The sequence below is a fragment of the Vitis vinifera genome, chromosome 11 (assembly GCF_030704535.1).
Source record: "Vitis vinifera cultivar Pinot Noir 40024 chromosome 11, ASM3070453v1".
Classification (NCBI taxonomy): domain Eukaryota; kingdom Viridiplantae; phylum Streptophyta; class Magnoliopsida; order Vitales; family Vitaceae; genus Vitis; species Vitis vinifera.
Window position 1 is genome coordinate 2,173,435 of NC_081815.1, and position 17,398 is coordinate 2,190,832.

The 17,398-nt window shown below is 33.8% G+C and overlaps 1 protein-coding gene across 4 annotated transcripts; it reads right to left on the reverse strand.

Annotated features, from left to right (window-relative positions):
• Nucleotides 1–2,619: 2,619 nt before the first annotated feature.
• Nucleotides 2,620–11,475, reverse strand: LOC100264497 (meiotic nuclear division protein 1-like). Of its 4 annotated transcripts, XM_002283056.5 has the most exons (10): nt 11,337–11,475; nt 10,773–10,853; nt 6,014–6,130; nt 5,750–5,788; nt 5,527–5,634; nt 5,384–5,446; nt 5,248–5,299; nt 5,065–5,109; nt 4,887–4,966; nt 2,620–4,292 (listed from the first exon to the last, which is right to left on the reverse strand). In XM_002283056.5, the coding sequence occupies exons 1-10, from the start codon at nt 11,337–11,339 to the stop codon at nt 4,203–4,205; spliced, it is 678 nt and encodes a 225-aa protein (XP_002283092.2). In that variant the 5' UTR covers nt 11,340–11,475; the 3' UTR covers nt 2,620–4,202. The 4 variants fall into 4 exon arrangements, with proteins under 4 accessions (XP_002283092.2, XP_010656236.1, XP_059596756.1 ...); XM_010657934.3 differs by lacking the exon at nt 10,773–10,853; XM_059740773.1 differs by lacking the exon at nt 6,014–6,130.
• Nucleotides 11,476–17,398: the final 5,923 nt, after the last annotated feature.

Consider the following 17,398-nt stretch of genomic DNA (forward strand, 5'->3'; position numbering starts at 1 on the left):
CAGTGGCGAGATGCAAGATGGTATTGCCATCACTATCCGGCGTGTTGAGGAGCTGGGAGATGTTGAGAGTCTCTGTCAAGTACTTTTGACAGCTTCATACTGGTTGTTCTTCACTCCCAGGAGTAGAACAGTTCACCGTGTTCGGTTCTCATCTCTGCTGATTGGAGACTGATAGAGAGGATCTCATCGATGATGTTGACACGCCCTTTCATGGCCCCCCAGTGGAGAGGTGTTCGACCATCATTGTCTGTAAGGAAGTGAGGTCTGGGTCCAACCTCAGAAGCTCCCTTGTGATCTCAAGGTGACCTTTGCTGCAAGCTAGGTGCAAGGGAGTACATCCTTGAGAATCCTTCTTCCATGAAAAGTCTGGCCTTTCCCTTATTATCTTCTTAACTACATCTGCAAAATAGGTGGATTTCTAGTGCTGTCAATTGCAATATCTCCTTAGATTCACTATCTCCGACGCCAATTCCAAGTGTCCAAACCGCGCTGCTAAGTGTAAGACAGTGTTCAGGGAGCCGGAGACGACTTGTTTGATGATATCTTCCTCTTCTTGAGCGAGAGAGAGGAAGGTTGATACGTCGCCTTTGAGAACTGCCTCGAAGAGGCGTCTGTCCATATGGGCTGTGAGCAAAGAAAATAATGGCGAAATCAATTGGAGTAGCAGGCAATGGTTTGGTAGGGGAAGAAATCAATTGGAGTTGCATATGGCTTTTATGGAACCTTTATACCAATGCCCATAGTTGCAAAAATTACTCTGCCTCATAGGGTGTGCCATATGTCTTTCATGGAACCTTCATGCCAATGCCCAATCAAGCTTAGAAGTTCATTTTCTTTACTGCCCAAAATTATAAACCCAAGTTGGTTCATCTTAGAATGATGCTTGTAGATTTGAATGCTCCCAACATGGGACTCTGAGCAGAGGAAGTGTAAAGAACTCTGGTTTGTGACTTTTCATATTGTTTTTCCCCCAAAGGCTTCATAGTTGAGACTGACTGTTGCAGAATTATATGTAGAGTGTTTACATAGGTTATTATTATATTTTGGTCAAGTGGCAATAGCAGTAGAAATATGTTCGTTTTACCTTTTCATTGAAATGATGATCATGAATATGAGCCTTGATGAAGAGTAAAAGGCTGTATTCATGGGAAACGTATGCTTGTTGGAGCTTGCAGATGCCCATCACATGATATGTAATAATGTAGGTATGGAGCGTCTGGTAAAAGCAAAGGCTACATACTTCAAAAGCAACCGTTCATCATCTTTGGGTATACCTCGATTGTGCAGAAGCAATATATGTAAATAAGGTAGGTATGAAGGCTTACATTCTTCTAAAATCTCTTGAAACAAATCATGCATCAGAGAATGTTTCAAACCTAGTTGACTTCTTCAATAGACTCCTTCCCACCGTTTTGATTTTGGTAAGAGTTTTAATTGTGAAATTAGTTTTGAAAACAGTTATACGATGTTCTGTAAAACAAAAATTAGGTTTATTTGAAAATTTGAAATGTTTTTAATATTCTTTTAAAATGTATTTTAAAAATAACTTTTATATCTAATGCTTTATTTTAATCATTCTACATATTTATATAATTATTTGTAAAACAGTTCTTAAAAAACAATTTTTAGTTGTCATGTTTCCTTATTTTGAAGAATAGAAAACTATTCTTAAAAATAATTGTTTTTTTTATTTATTATTATTATTATTATTATTATTTATAAAATTAAAAATGCTCTTATTTTTTCTTATAATTTTTTTTAATAATTTTTTTTATAAAATTGACATATAAATAATTGATATGGTGAAGAGGAGAATACCTTTCAAATTCAAAAATGGGAAATATTAGATTTCTAAAGACATTTTTTTGTCGTATTAAGAGGGTTCATCGAAGAGTAGCAGAGTATGAGAACAAAATAATTTTAACTCCGGAGGAAGTTTCCATATATATCAGTGGTGGGTCCAGGTCCATGTGCGTGTGGTGCCGTTTGGATTGGGGAGAATGGGGACCCAATGGGGCTGTGATCCATGTCTTATGCACTGTTTCAAGGAAGGAAAAAACAACTATGGCAAGTACCCACTATCAAAGCCAGAAACTGAAAGAATTCGAGATATTGCAAAGAATAGGGGACCATAAGGTTTCCAGTTTCCACAAATGCTAGAAAACCAAAACAAAAATGAAATACAGAGAATACACAAAAATTTAAAGAGGAGAAATCTGTCTTCTGTGCTTCAGCTGTCTGTCAGTGAATGATGTAGGTTAGAGCCAGAGCCAACAGCATTAGCACATAGGCTATTCCCTGATCAATGGCTACCCCTGCAAAACCAGAATCCACATAAACATAAACACAAACACCACCCCTCACGTAAAAGCAATATTTTCCAAAAACCCTTGTTCCAAATCAAATCAAAACGACTTTCTTCCTCATCAAAATGATAACAGAATCAAAAGAGGAGAAAGGAACAAACCGTCGCTTGAAGGTGCAGGTGCTGGTGCAGGGCTGCTTTCAGCATTGATGGAAGAAGGAATACCTAGGGCTAGCACAAGTGCCAACACACCCATTACCATAAAACTGATTCTGAACATCTCCATTGCTTCTACTCCTCCAAAATTTGCTATGTTTCTTCTGTTTTTTTTTTTTTTTTTTTTTCCCCCCCTCTTTCTCACAGAGGGAACGCAATGCTCTCTGCTACACAACTGCTGAAAACAAAGGCTTAGGTTTGGAGGGTTTAAAAGAGAATGTTTTGAGTCGTGAGCAGGGGGATGAGAGGGGAATCTTAAAAGAAATGGACAGCCTCTCTGGCTTTCCAAATGTAGGGCCTTTAGATTGTTGCCACGTGTGCGCACAATAATGGCTGCACGTTCTCACTCTGTCATCGTTGAGCTGTGAACAGTACAATTCCTTCGATCAAATACCCACATCTACACATGCATTCATGATTGGTTGTCAGAATATTCATCTTTTCTAATTATTCATTTTATTGTCCTTTTTTTTTTTTTTAAATTTCCCATTTTCGAAAGGGATTCAGCCGTCGACTTGGGATGGAATTTTCTTTAAGAGCCAGATAGATGATTTCCATCCCACCAGCATCAGCATCACAAGTATGAAGCATCCAGCACTTACTTCTAATTGAAGTTCCCTTTAATTAAAAGCCAGCAGGCTGGTTACAGATTGGATGGGGACTTCCACAAACAAGAAGAAATAAGTATCTCACGGAAACTCTGATTAGCGCTCATATTTAATTATTGTTTGTTCATATGACAACGACGACATGAATAGACTAAGAGTTCATCAATGGTTTCTCCTAGTGTTTATGGTCAATACGAATAGGTCATTTTTTTGAGTGATCAAGATTAGGGTAGGGTGCACAAAAAAATAGGCTACAAAGCACAAACTGAAAGGATTAAGTAATTGTAAAATGAATTTAGCAAGCCAGATGCATACCCTGCACAAATGAGCCCTCAAACACCTCCGTGACACATAGCTACAAGCACATGGAAAAATGGCCCAAACATGATAAACATGGATGGAAACATCTTGCTGGTTTCAACCATATAAGCTAGGTGTCTAACAAAGGAAGAAAAGGGGCTGCATAGAACATATTCTTACACAAATGTGCCAACAGAGGAAGAAAAAGTATCCTTGTTGCAAAGGGCATATTCTTTCTATAACAAGCCTCAAGGAAAGCAAACATATCAAGACAGCTATAAACCTGAGAGTGATGTTCGATTTTTCCTGTTTATTTTTAGAAGGTGCTTGTTAGCTAGCCAGTGAACCTCTTGGGGTTGTATTGACAACTCCTGTCCTGTCTTCCATCAGGGTTGGGGGGTCTAAAGAGTAAGGAACAGGGCAGGCCCCATACGCATTCCATTATTGCCTTTGAACCAAAACAAGGAAAAAAATGTGAAACAACCCTGTATTATTTTGGATAGTAATGTCATCAAAATAACAGAGAAAATTGAATGATCAACAGATCTTTACTCCTATTAACAGACTACAACCCCGCTTTTAAGTCATTGTGTGATGAAGGTACCAATTTGTGATGCTCTGAAGTTAGCATTATGTTTCATGAACCTTCCATCAAGACAGCCGCACTCCAGAGAAGGAAAGAGAATTCATTATGTTTTATGAATTGTGATGGCAATACTGCACATCCTTTGGACAGCCATATTGAAATGAACTGTTAAGCCAGACGGCATTGCCTAAGGATTGCCTTCTGCCATCTGATTCCCAACTGTTCCAGGCAGAACTGTTGATAACTCCAAATAGTCAAAATCATCTGTTATTCCCACCTGCAGTTAAATTTCAAAGGCAGATCTCAAAATTGTTACATTGTTTGAACCAAACTTTAAATATCGAGGAAGCGGCTGAAATTCCATGACAATTTGACTTGCCAGTTCCAGCCAGAAGAATGTATGGTCAAAACATTTTGAAGGTGTTCAGTTTTTGCACAGATTCATAGGCTTTGTGAATAAAATGCAATGGACAAGTAACTCGTTGCTGATAAACTAACAAACCAAGGAATAGGATGCATTCATGCAATCAAACAGATGTATGATGGAGCTGAATATATCCAACCATTATGTGGAGCAAACATGTTCCAACAGGAGTTTGAATGCAATCTTGAGGAATTCAGAATGAACATCACAATAGGGACCTCAAAAGCACAGCTATGAGGTGGATTTGGATCAAACAAGTTCCAACAAGACTTCAATTGCACAGGCCCAGGGAATATGTTAGTAGGTATTGAGGCTATAAGCTAATTGCAAGCAAAAATCTGATGGTAGGAGCAAGTACAAACAGAGGAGAGACCTCCCTTAGTGAGACAGGTGGTAGTGGGATTTTGAGAATTAGCATATGCACTAGGGAGAAATTAATGAATTTACCTCCTTGTACATGTGTTCAAGCTGCTCCTTGGCCTCAGGAAAATTGTTTGAACACCACTGCCGCAGTGTAAAAATGTTGTCTGTGGAGTGTTGGCACATAACAAGAAAAGAATATATAGCATGCCATAAGAGTTCACAACTTCCTGCACTCAAGAAAAAAGTCTGGTAAAGGAAAAACCTGTCCATCTGTTAGCAGCTGCATGTGCCACTTCAATTGCTTTCTCTGCCAATGTAATATCAAAAGATCAGCACTCATAAAACTTCAGATGCATCAAGCAATTAAAGCCAATTCTGAGATAATTGGGTGTTATGGAGCAAATTCTATGATTAAAACTTCAATAGAAAGTATAAGTATTCCAACTCATTTCTTCAAAGGCAGCTGGATCATTATCAGAATACTGTCCCATTTCATCCTGAAAAGTCAGAATGTGAACCACTGTCACAAACTTGACTAAATTTTCATGTTTTAGCATGAGAAAAGTAGGATGTGACCTAACCTTCAGCTCTTTATGCTTCAGTTCAATGGCTTTTAGCTCACCTAAGGCCTCCTCTCGCTCATCCTGGTAAAGCTTGAAAGTCAGATATAAAAGACATAAAATTAAGTTTGAAGCATAAAAGAAATGGAACTTAAATACTTAACAGATTCCTCTCGTCCCTTCTTTAAGGTATCACACTGATCAGCAAGTTCAGAAAGCCGCTTCTTACCACTCTGAAGATCAGATTCTAGCTTCCGATGCACATTTCTCAGCTGTTAAATAATAAATTTATATTGATTAATATTAATACAGGCCAAAGTTTAAAAAGCGTAGCCTAATATTTCATTTTATGGAATTGCAGTTAGAAGTATAACATTATAAGTTCACCTGATTTCCGGCACAGCTAGGAAGACTCCAAAAGTACACCTGAAAATTAGAAAAAATTAACACAGTTAGTTTCCCAGATTAAAGCACTTCATATAGCTTTAACAGTATTCCAGATCAATGGATGCCATCTTCACATAGTACAAGCACAAATATTTAATGATACCTCCATAGTGGCTCACTCCAAAAAATAAATAGAATAAACTAAGAAATACATAATAAAATTCACATTTCAATTTTGTGCCCCTCCTGAAAACATTGACTCACAGAAGTTCCAATCTTGTCTTTTGCAACAAGGTCATCGTCGACTAGACTTTGGACAACATCTTTCACAGACTGGCTGATAACACCCTTCTTGGGACCCAACTTCTCAAGTTCCTTGAGCTGAAATTCATAGGCAAAACGTATCAGTGATACATTATTCTCACTAAGAAAACAGTACTTTTAATTCCTGAAGGCCATCCAAGTCTGTATGATATGGGCTCTAGTACAGAAAATAAAACAGAAATAACTTTCTTTTCACTTGGTGGGTAAAATGGCATTTACCCAGCATTTCATCCTTGTGGACCAAAGTAACTGGGACTGAGCTATATGGAACAACCCTCCTTTGCTATGCTAGATTCTGAATTCTGAGCGATATCAAAAGTATTGAGGATGGAAGGAATCCAAAACATAAGAAAATAAAGCTATTTCTTGAGTTAGGTCAAGTTCGTGACCGGTCGAGTTTGCAACCCAGTCTAGTTCAATTACATAACAAGACTCCAATAGCATTCTGCAAAGCCAACAGGACTCTCAAATCTGTGTTTTGCTCTGCACCCAGCAGTCTAGTTGAGATATTGAACCAGGAGGTGTAGTTTAAGCAGCAGAACTTAAACAAGTATCAGGCAACAAACATGCATCAAGACAAGATATGCATGAAAAAACCTTCTTTAAAGCAGGTAACAAAACCATGAAGTATCCTTCTTCTGTTAACAAGAATGGAAGTAAAGAGTGTCTCTCACTGGTCCCTTAACCTAAGACTTGTGGTATCACAACAATGGAAGAAAAGAAACCACAACAACAAATGTCTTCTGAAGCTTACAAATAAGCAAACAAACTGGAGCACAAAATAAGTCTTCCACACATGATGGAGAGCAACCCTGACATGAAAACAACACTTTGCAGGTGAAAATAAACCAGAACTTTCAGCTTTGGGAAGGAATTCCAGTTTATCAAATTAGCACTTTCTTTTTCCTCCTCAATCTTTTTCTTATCACCTCTGTTCTCTCTCATCTGCTACAGCCACAAAAATTGACACTAGTCTTTTCATGTGGAACCCAACATTTTATGGGCATTACTGCTGCTGGTAAAGTATCACATTCAATGGGTTTCCTGAGCTAAAAAGGAGGCATCCATTTTCTTTTTTCCGATAAGCAAACAGAGAATCTACCTTAAGAGTGCCAATGAAAGGGGGCATGCCCTAAGTGTACAGGAAGTATACACAAAATAAAGAATACCAATAGGTATTTACAAAAAAACAGCCTCAAAACCAAACTATCCACAGCTAAGGCTATCTATGAAGGTCAACAATGAGAAATTTCCCATATCTAACGAAGCTCTAGACCAATCAAAGAGGGAATTAATGAAACTCCCTTTAACCTCTGATCTGCAAGTTCTCCATTAAAGATTTTGTGATTGTTCTCTTTCCAAATGCACCAAAACAAGCAAAGGGGCCATTAGCCAAACATGGAAACTCTTGTCCAATTCCTTGAACTTCCATCACTCATGGGCTGGTCCCTCATGCCCTAATAATCTCCACTCCAATGCATGAGGGAGGAAAACCAACCTACAACTACCTTAAATGAAGTTTCATGCTTGCCATTATTAGTGATGAAAATATCAGTAATTACAGATATATCAATACTTTGATTTTACAAATATATCAAAAATATATAATAGACATAAAATTGATCGAACTCATAAAAATGTAAAAAAAAAAAAAACCTCATAAAAATGTAATTAAAAGTATAATAGACATTTTAAAGTTATTTTGTTGAAGAATTTGATATGTGTATGATATGATTTATCACATTTGATAAGAATATTATATGCATCGATAAAAAATATGCATGTTATAAGTATATATTTATTATTAAATTACATCAAATATTATTTTATAATAATATTGTGATATTTGATTATAATATATCTAATTTTAAAATATATTTATGATCCATTTAATTTAATTATATTAAGTGATATAAAGTAAATGATGATATATATATAATTTTTTAATATTTAATTAATCTATTAATATTTTTTTAGAATCAATTAAATAATATAATTTTCATTTAATCATATGTTGGTGAAATATAATTACCAAGGAGTAAACTTTCCCTAGGCTACAAAAATCAAAGGCTGCCATTTTTGAGCTTGACTGGAGTAGGAGTCGTTTTTGGGGAGCTTTGATTGGACTGGGGGGCGCCCATTTAATCATATGTTGGTGAAATATAATAACCTTTTTGACATATCGACCTCCATTTTGCTTCACTGGTTGCCGAAACCCAAAATTTCGGCGAACTTTCGCTAAAAAAAACGAAATTTTCATCCCTGGCCATGATAATGCACAACTCAAGTTTTTGCTAGGGAACTACCTCTTATTTGATACATTCTTCTAAATGTGGATCTTCTCAAGCTAAGCTGCCACTTCTTCAAGTACAATTTTCAGCCTATGATACCTCATATTAATGTGACATATTTCTCCAATTTAGACTACAATAATACAACTCCCCTTGAAAAAATGATTAAGTACCCAAATGTAGACCTCCTCCTATCAATATCCTGAACCATCTTTGTATTTAAAAATCCTTCTAAAAAGGTTTTGAGCTCTTGTAGAACACAAACACACACTTAAGCTTCCCCTCAAGTACCTAAAAATCCATTTAATTGCCTCCTAGTGTTTTTTTTCCCTAGGTTAAAAAAGAATGTTAAAAAAGAATCTGCTCCCCACTTCAACTGCATAAATAATATCCAGTCTTGTGCATATCAAGACATACATCAAGATCCCTATAGCCGAGGAGTATGGAATGCTTTCCATTTTCTTTGTTTCTTCGTATGAGAAGGGATAAGACTTCTTGCTAAGCTTGAAACGGTCACTAAGAGAAAAGCCAGCCAACTTAGCTCCTTTTATGTTGAACCTTACAAGCACCTTCTCAATATACAAGATAGCCACAACTTCTAGGACTTCCTATCACACATGATTACAATTCTTAGAAACACCCTGGATGTCCCCAAATCCTTCATATTGGAAGCATTACTAACTTTTTATTAACTTGGTATTTTGTGTAAGGATAAGCATATCATCATCATATAACAATGATATAACAAAACTGTTGTTAGATCATTGCTTGACATAGACACAAAGATCTGCTATTATTCTTCCAAACCCATGGCTTATCATAAATGAGTCGAACTTCTTGTACCACTTTCAATTTGTAGACCGTGAGCCCTTTTATTTTCAGTGCAAGCCCTTTTAGTTGTTCCGTGTTAATTTTTTATTGCAAACTACCATGAAGAAAAGTTGTCTACACTTCAATTTGCTCAAGCTCAAAGACTAAGCTAGCTACTAATTCCAAAGCAATTTTAGTGGAAGTCCTCTTCAATATTGGGGAAAAGTTTCATCAAAATTAACATATTTCTTCAGCCTAAAGCCTTTCACCACCAATTCTACATCTCTCTTTTCAACTTGAGCATCCATTTATTTTTTGAAGTTTCTCTTGCTCTAGGAAGTTCTACTAGTTCATAGGAAGTTTTTCTTTTTTGGGATGCAAAGAATCCATGTTATCCTGCATATTCCTGAAAACTTTTTGGATCCCCCTCATCTGTAATTAACACATACTTTGAGGAGGGATATTTAGTTAGACTCTAATGACTTATAACTAGTTAAAAAAAATTCAAGTGTTTAGGCAAAAAGTAAAAACTTGGAATAAACTTAAAATAGGGAATTGAAAGGGTAATATAAAACAAATTGAAAAAGATATTGAAGTGATTTAAGGAAATTTAATAGCAGACCTCTAAAAGAACATCTTTTGCTCTTAAAATCTTAATCAATTATTGAAATTTGAAGAAATCAAGTGGGCTAAAAAAGTAAGACAAGCTTAGACCCAATTAGGAGACATAAATAGTCGTTATTTCTAGGCAGTAGCCCTCAATAGGAAAAGGAAAAATATACTTTGGAAAATCAGAGACTCCAAAGGAAATTTCAAAGGTTTTTGTTAATCATATCTCTCAAAGATTCACATCTGAAAATTTGATGATAATCAAAAGGAAATTTTGAAGGTTTGGCACAATAAAAGCATTTAATTATTTCCTTGTAGTTATCACAATTTTTTTGTCCTTAGATCCTATTTTTTCCCCTCTTTCTTTATAACAAGGGCATGTGCACTATTTGTAATAGAAATGTTCCTTCTTGTTTCTTCATTGAACCAGTTACTTTTCACAATTTCCATAGATAATGTACTATTTGGGACAGAGGTACAAGAGGTCACACAAGAATCACAACTGTTTGATAATAAACACAAGAATAAGAAAGCTTATCTCATCATAAATCGCCAATTTCACAGTAGTTAGTTGATTTATCATGCTTTGAAAAGCATTCCAAAGGTTATCTACTCACATGTCATTTGATCCTTACCCATGAGCTCCATCGGATTGCCCAAAAGGCATAGGAATGAAATGAAACTTGAAAATTTACAGCAGAATCAGGTAGTAGTAGCTTTTGTAAGATTCCAAGTTTTCTTTTCTTTTCCTATAACTTTTCAGCAACCAGAAGGATCAGTATAGATCTGTACCAAATAGTTGCAATATAATTTAACATGTGCAACTTCATATGATAACCTTAATCAAATTTGATATAAAGAAAGCTTGCAAATTGCAGAAAAAATCCTGTGAAAGCACACATTGTTCTTCTTATATATATATATATATATATATATATATATATATATTTAACAATGCTTCCAAATTATTAAAATGCCCTAATACTCACAAGGAAGAAATTTTGCGATTCATAAAAGATTTCAAGCATCTTCTCCCGCTTCTCATCCAATGAAAGGCCTCTTTTCTTAGACTATACCACAAACCAAAAAATGCAAAGGTTAAGTCTTTCGTCATATATGCCATTTAGGTGTAGCAAAACAACATAAAAGCGGTCGTGTGAGAAACTTTCCACTGACAACAACAATAACAAATGATAGTCCATAATATAGGGGGCCTCAGCCGCATATTTTACTCTGTTTGGTTGCTGAGAAACCGTGGAACATATATATATATATATAATTTTGGTCCAACTGAGCTTTCTACAACTACTGAGCTTAATTGAGTTGAAAATTTCAATTTCTGAACACCAAAACAACAAGAAATATATGCTCTCATATTTTATTTCCCTTTCCATAGTTTTCTCAGCAACCAAACATAGCATTAAAGGTCACGATCGAAAGGGTCCCAGTTTGCTCTCATGTCAATTAACATTCATTTGAATATAACTAAACAAAAAAACAGTTTAACATATTGATAAAAGACAATAATTAGGGTTTCGAGAGATTGATTTTACCATTGAGACGACAATTCAGTGTTGTTTGTCTGGCAAGAAAATGAGGGCTCGTAGATGACTCCAGAGTCCAGACGAGATGGGAGCGTTTCGATTTGGCGGGAAGGCTCTTTACTTGCCAAATTACTCAAATATCCCTGCCTTTGTGTGTATCTATAATGTTGCTCAAACGACGTCGTGTTAAATAGCAGTGTATTGAGTCCAAATCGTGTGGAAAGCAAATTTATTTAGTTTAAATACATTTCATATTTTTTACTTTAAAAAAAAATATATATATATATATATATATAAATTACGACACCTTCTATCAAAATAATAAATTTATCTTATTTTTTTTTAAAATTAAAGTTTTTTGAAATTTCAATTTTTTAAACTATTATTTTTCAATATAAGACTTAAAAATCTTTTTATCTTATACAAAAATTAATGTTATTTTTAAATTTTAAAACAAAAAATATATATTTTTGGGTATCTTATTAAAGAGCAGTAAATAATTAAAATTTCTTTTGGTTTATTTTTTTCCCTAGAAGTTTAAGACTTATTTAACAATTATTTTCAAAAACAGTTTTACGTTGTTTAGAAAAAAAAAATGAAGGCATGTTTAACAATTTAAAATTTATTTTTTGTATTGTTTTAAAAATATATATATATGATATTTAAAAAATAATTATATAAATAGATAGTATAATTAAAAATAAAATACTTGATATAAAAAATATTTTTAAAAATATTTCAAATTTAAAAAGGATTTTTGCCTTGCAAACTATAGAATAAGAAGTACTTTTCAAAATTGTTTTTGAAAATTGTTACCATTATAGAGTTAGATTCCTTTATATACAATTCTCTCGTTTACTCTTGTTGATTGAAATTATTTGACAAAGGTGACATACAATTTTGCTCATTCGTTCCATGGGAAACACTTTTAGGCCCAAAATAAATTCCACAACCTTGTTTTTCTCCCCCCATTTTTGCAATTTTCTAATGAAACAAACAGAGAAGATGGGCAAGTTCGTGAGTTCCATTACTGAAGAGCGTACCAATCTGTGATTCCTTTTTTGTGGCCATGTGCTCAGGGTGAGGGTCAGTCTGAACCTTTGCCCTTCCACTCTCAATTCAAATTGCTTTTGGTTTTATGTCAAGAGTTTTCTTTTTCATACACATGATTCTATGGGTGTATAGCTGTTACCTGTTTCATAATGACCTCCACTGATGAATTTGTTGAATCTGTGGTGTATGTAGACACAGAGAGGCTGTAGACTCATGAGTCATCGCCCTTTCCTTACATGGAAAACTTCCTATTTTTCAAATTGGTCACTACGCCTGTGGGTCTGCTGCCATTACAAGCGAGGTCATTTGTGTCACTTTTTGTTTACTTGAATTGCAGGACTGGAGTACTTGCATCTTGCATCATGGTTGCAATCCACCTATAATTCACAGAGATGTGAAGACATCGAACATTCTATTAGCCCATAACCTAGATGCTAAAATGGCAGATTTTGGCCTCTCTAAAATTTTTCCTTCCAATGGCTTTGATACATGAATGGGCACAAGAGGATATCTAGACCCAGAGCATGCTTTTACCACAGGGCTTGTAATGTCCCACATCATATAGGAGAAAATGTTCCTGGCGCTATATATGTAGAGACTTTTCTTAACCCAATAAATACGTTTTAAAGTCGTGAGACCCTTTTGGGTCTAAAGTAAATTTATAGTACTGAGTGCAATTCTCCCACCTATTTAGAATTCATTATTTGTGATTCAATTCAGTGAAGAACCATATGTACTAAAACCCCATCAATTAAGAAAACTCATTAGGACAAATCGATGCAATTGGTGCATATGGGTTGGATGGATAAGTACAGATTGTTGGAGGTTGAGCTCTAGCCTCCATAAAATAATCCCTACTACCTATTGACTTTGAAGCAGCATTATTTTATAGCATAGTGAACACATAATTGATGAGAAATAGTAAAGAATTCAACTCAACACATATAATTAGGGGCAAGGGATTCAATCTAGTTGCTGAATATTAAACATGCATGCTGCATTTCGGTGTCGGTTTCTTCTTAAAAAAATGGGATTATTCCTTGGAGCTTGCATGCCGATAGCCTAGAACCATTTTTAATATGCTGTAGCAGTGATGAATGGGCTTGGACATAGCAAGGTGGGTTGAGTCTAAGACGAAGTAATTTGACCTTTGATATCATGTGTGGCACCTACCCAGTCTCTGTCATGTAATGGGGGCATTTGTTAATGCATCATATGGCAATGCAGCCACCCATGATTTAAGGGTTTCGATTCATTTGTTTGTCATATCTCATAATCACGGCATTCTGTCTTTTCTTAATAGGCGTTTGCTTGAACAATTATATGACAGACTCTGCTTTAGAAAAAGGTTTGTGGTTAGGCAAGAACATTTGGTTCTTGCGCTGCAAGTCAACGAAAAATTCCAAACACATAAAACGACTCAAATGTTCGACTCTTCAGTTACACCCAAAGACAACTGAGTATCCAGCTGCACGTCCTTTTCTTCAATGTCCAGACAATAGAAGCAACAAATGCTAAGCCGCCTGAGTGTAAAAGGACTTCCACCTGCCAAACATTAATGTTTGGTTCCCGAAAAGTACAAAGGAAAGAAAAAAAATGATAAGGAAAATGATTTTCTCATGTTTAATTGTCCTATGAAAAATATCAAAGAAAATCAAATATAATTAAAACTAATTAAAAACTTATGTATTTTTAAATTATTTAATCTTTATATTGATGAGTTAAAATAAATAAAATGAGTTTGAAGTAACAAAAAAAATAATTTATCAACTTTTAATCTATTTTTTTATTTTCCTTCACTTTTTCTTTCCTTCTACTTTTCCTTTGTATTTTCTTTCCCTCGCATTTTCCCTCAAATTTTCCGGGAACCAAACATAGCCTAAAACCCTGGATTTTTTATAATTCTACGGTGAATTTAAAATTAATTTTTTATATAAATGATACACGTTCAAAAAAATTGAATTTACAAGAGACATCTTCCACAATTTTTATATCAATAACACACGTTAAAAAAATTTAAATTTACATTAAAAGTGTCTCTTCAAAATCGAATTTATATTAAAAGTGTCTTTTAAATAGACATTTTTCACGGTTTTCATATCGGTTGCATAATAAAAAAATTAAATTTATACTAAAGGTGCCTTCTTAAGACATTTTCTATAATTTCACAAAATTAAATTTATATTAAAGGTGTCTCTTAAAGAGACACCTTCAATAATTCATGTATCAGTCATCCATTAAAATAATTGAATTTATACTAAAAAATGTATTTTTAAAAGACACATTTCACAATTCTATAAAATTAAATTTATATTAAAAGGTTTTCCTTCAAGACACTTTTAATACAAATTTAATTTTTTGATAGGTGACTAATATAAAAATTATAGAAAGTGTTTCTTCAAAAGACACGTTTAATATAAATTCAATTTTGTGGAATTGTATAAACTCCTTCAATATAAATTTAATTTTTTTTCATTGTGTGACTGATATGAAAATTATCAAAGATGTCTCTTCTAGAGATGTCTTTGGTATTAATTTGATTTTATGGTATTTTGGAAATGATATTTCTTTAGTATGAATTCAATTTTTTTTAACATGTATGACTAATAAAAAAATTATGGAAAAATGTCTTTTAAAGAGACATCTTTAACATTAATTCAATTTTATGGAATTATGGAAGGTGTCTCTTTTTCTTCAACATTTATGATTGATATAAAAAATATAGAAGGTGTCTCTTCAAGAAACACCTTTTAAAGTGGTAAAAAATATCGTAGATTTGGAATTATTTTTTAAAGTACCATATTTTAAGAATTATTTTTCAAAGTACCATTTTTTAAGAATTATTTTTTAAAATAGTCATACAAGTTTAAAAAAAAAACCCTTAAAACCCTGCACTTAAATTCAATCCCGTGTTTAGTTGGTAATGAGATAAGATAAGTTATTCTATAAATTATCTTATTCAATATTCAACTAAATATAAGATATATTATTTACCTTCAATATTCAACTAAATATGAGATATATTATTTACCTTCTTTTTTACATCTCTATATGGAATATGTTAATCCTATACTTAAACGTAGGACATGCATATTTCATATATAATAAATTTATTTATTTTTTTATTTTTTTATGTTACTCATTTTAATATACACATTAAATAACATAATATAAAAAAATTATTTATAAAGTTTTATTACAACTTGATGACCTAAATTTTATTTGGTTCTATGAAAGCTCGGAGTGTGACATATATGGTAAAGATTTAAGAAATATAAAATTGGATATAATTTTTAATTAAATATGATATTCATTATTCTATCCCGTCAACCGGTAGGATAAGGTTAAGAAAATGTAACCCTTCAGTTACGAAATTCAGTCAAAAAGTGAATTCACATGTGAACAGGATGATAAACTAAAGGAATGGTAAGTCAAGGAGATGTTTCCAATTCCATTATTGAACTTGAACCGTCACGGGAATTGAGAACCAAGCTGGTTACGAACGAAGGTTCCAGGAAGTTTAAGGATTGACTTAACGCCACGTTTTTAATTAATGAAAGCAACATTTCATTAAACTAAGTACTTCCTTGGTCATCACATCACGTCTAAAATAGTAGCAACCAAAGACTAAGCTCCACCATGTGTCATATTATAGCACCCCGGACTAATATAATATAAGGGAACATCGTAATTCGGGGACCTTGGATTTGTAAAATCTAGATTCAATACGTTCAAACTAAAATAATTAAGGTTTTATGTATGTTTAAGTCAAATATATCGAGGTATTTTCTTTTAATGATCTCAATATATAAAATTTTAATTATTCTAAAAGATTTTTTCGTCCGTTTTTTCCTTTTTTAAACTATATATTAAAACATGATTTTTCTTCTGTTAGGTTTGATTTCAGAAAACAATAAGAAAAGAAAAAAATATTTAAAAAAATGATTTTCTTATGTTTGATTTTACTGTAAAAAAAAAAGTTATATATGGAAGAATTAGATCCGTGAAAAAAAGTTTAAAATAATATATAAAAATAATTTATTAGTTTAAGATTTATTTTTTCTTTCCCCTACCTCAATTCTCGCTTTGTCCTGCCATTCAACGGAAACTTTTGACGGTAGAGACAGTGTCATCAAAGTCCAAAACTTATAGGATGAGGCTAAGACTAGTGCACGGGAAATGATCTAGAAATTTGACAAGGAAAAATCCAAATTTGGAAGACAAATTTTCCATTTCATTATTCAGAACAGGTAGCCATTTTTCTCACATTTCAAAACAAATTTAAGAAAAGAAGGATGATTTTCGTAGTCAATTTACTTGACAGAGAGGGTAAATAAATGACTCCGCCATCCAACGACTAGTCAATAAGTTGACACAGGATTAAATGAATCCATAATCAAATTGTCTTTGTTAAGGTGGTAAGCCAATGAGGCCATACTGCATAATTATATTGTTGAAAAACTTGGCTTTTGATTTGTTTATTTGCCTTTTGGTAAATATTCAAAAGTTGCTTCTTTCACATAGATTTTGTGTATCAAACAACTTTGGATTCTTGGATTGGTGTCGGATTTTCTTGGTGTTACAGTGAGATCTTTTCAATAAACAGGGTCCCCTTCATGATCTTTTTGGTCACCTAAATGATATATGGGCTCAAACTACTTGTTTGGATGTTGGTTAACTAACATTTTAATGCGTTAATCTCATTTACATGGCCTGCTATATGGTCTCATAAGTGATGTACAAGTCTGGAAACAATCCTATTAGAAGATGCAGGAAGGGGGTGATATTCTAATGACTTTGCATAGACCCATTGAAGGAAGTTTCTAAGAAGAAACACATGGGGGAGAGAGAGAGAGAGAGTCATAGATGGTTATTGTCAGAAGGCGCGGACGTTTTCTTTGAATTGGCTAACCCAATGCAACTTTCGTGACCACTGACCAGTCAGAGGCAAACAAACTTGCTGACCACAACCGCTCCCACACATACACATTCATGAAAATTTCAAACGAGACAGTATA

Excerpts from the sequence above, each read along its gene's own strand:
- LOC100264497 (XM_002283056.5), bottom strand. Across the intron at positions 6,131-10,772 it reads AATCGCAAAATTTCTTCCTT|CTCAAGGAACTTGAGAAGTT; the intron begins GTGAGTATTAGG and ends TATGAATTTCAG. Across the intron at positions 5,110-5,247 it reads AGCTGCCTTTGAAGAAATGA|AGAAAGCAATTGAAGTGGCA; the intron begins GTTGGAATACTT and ends TTACATTGGCAG.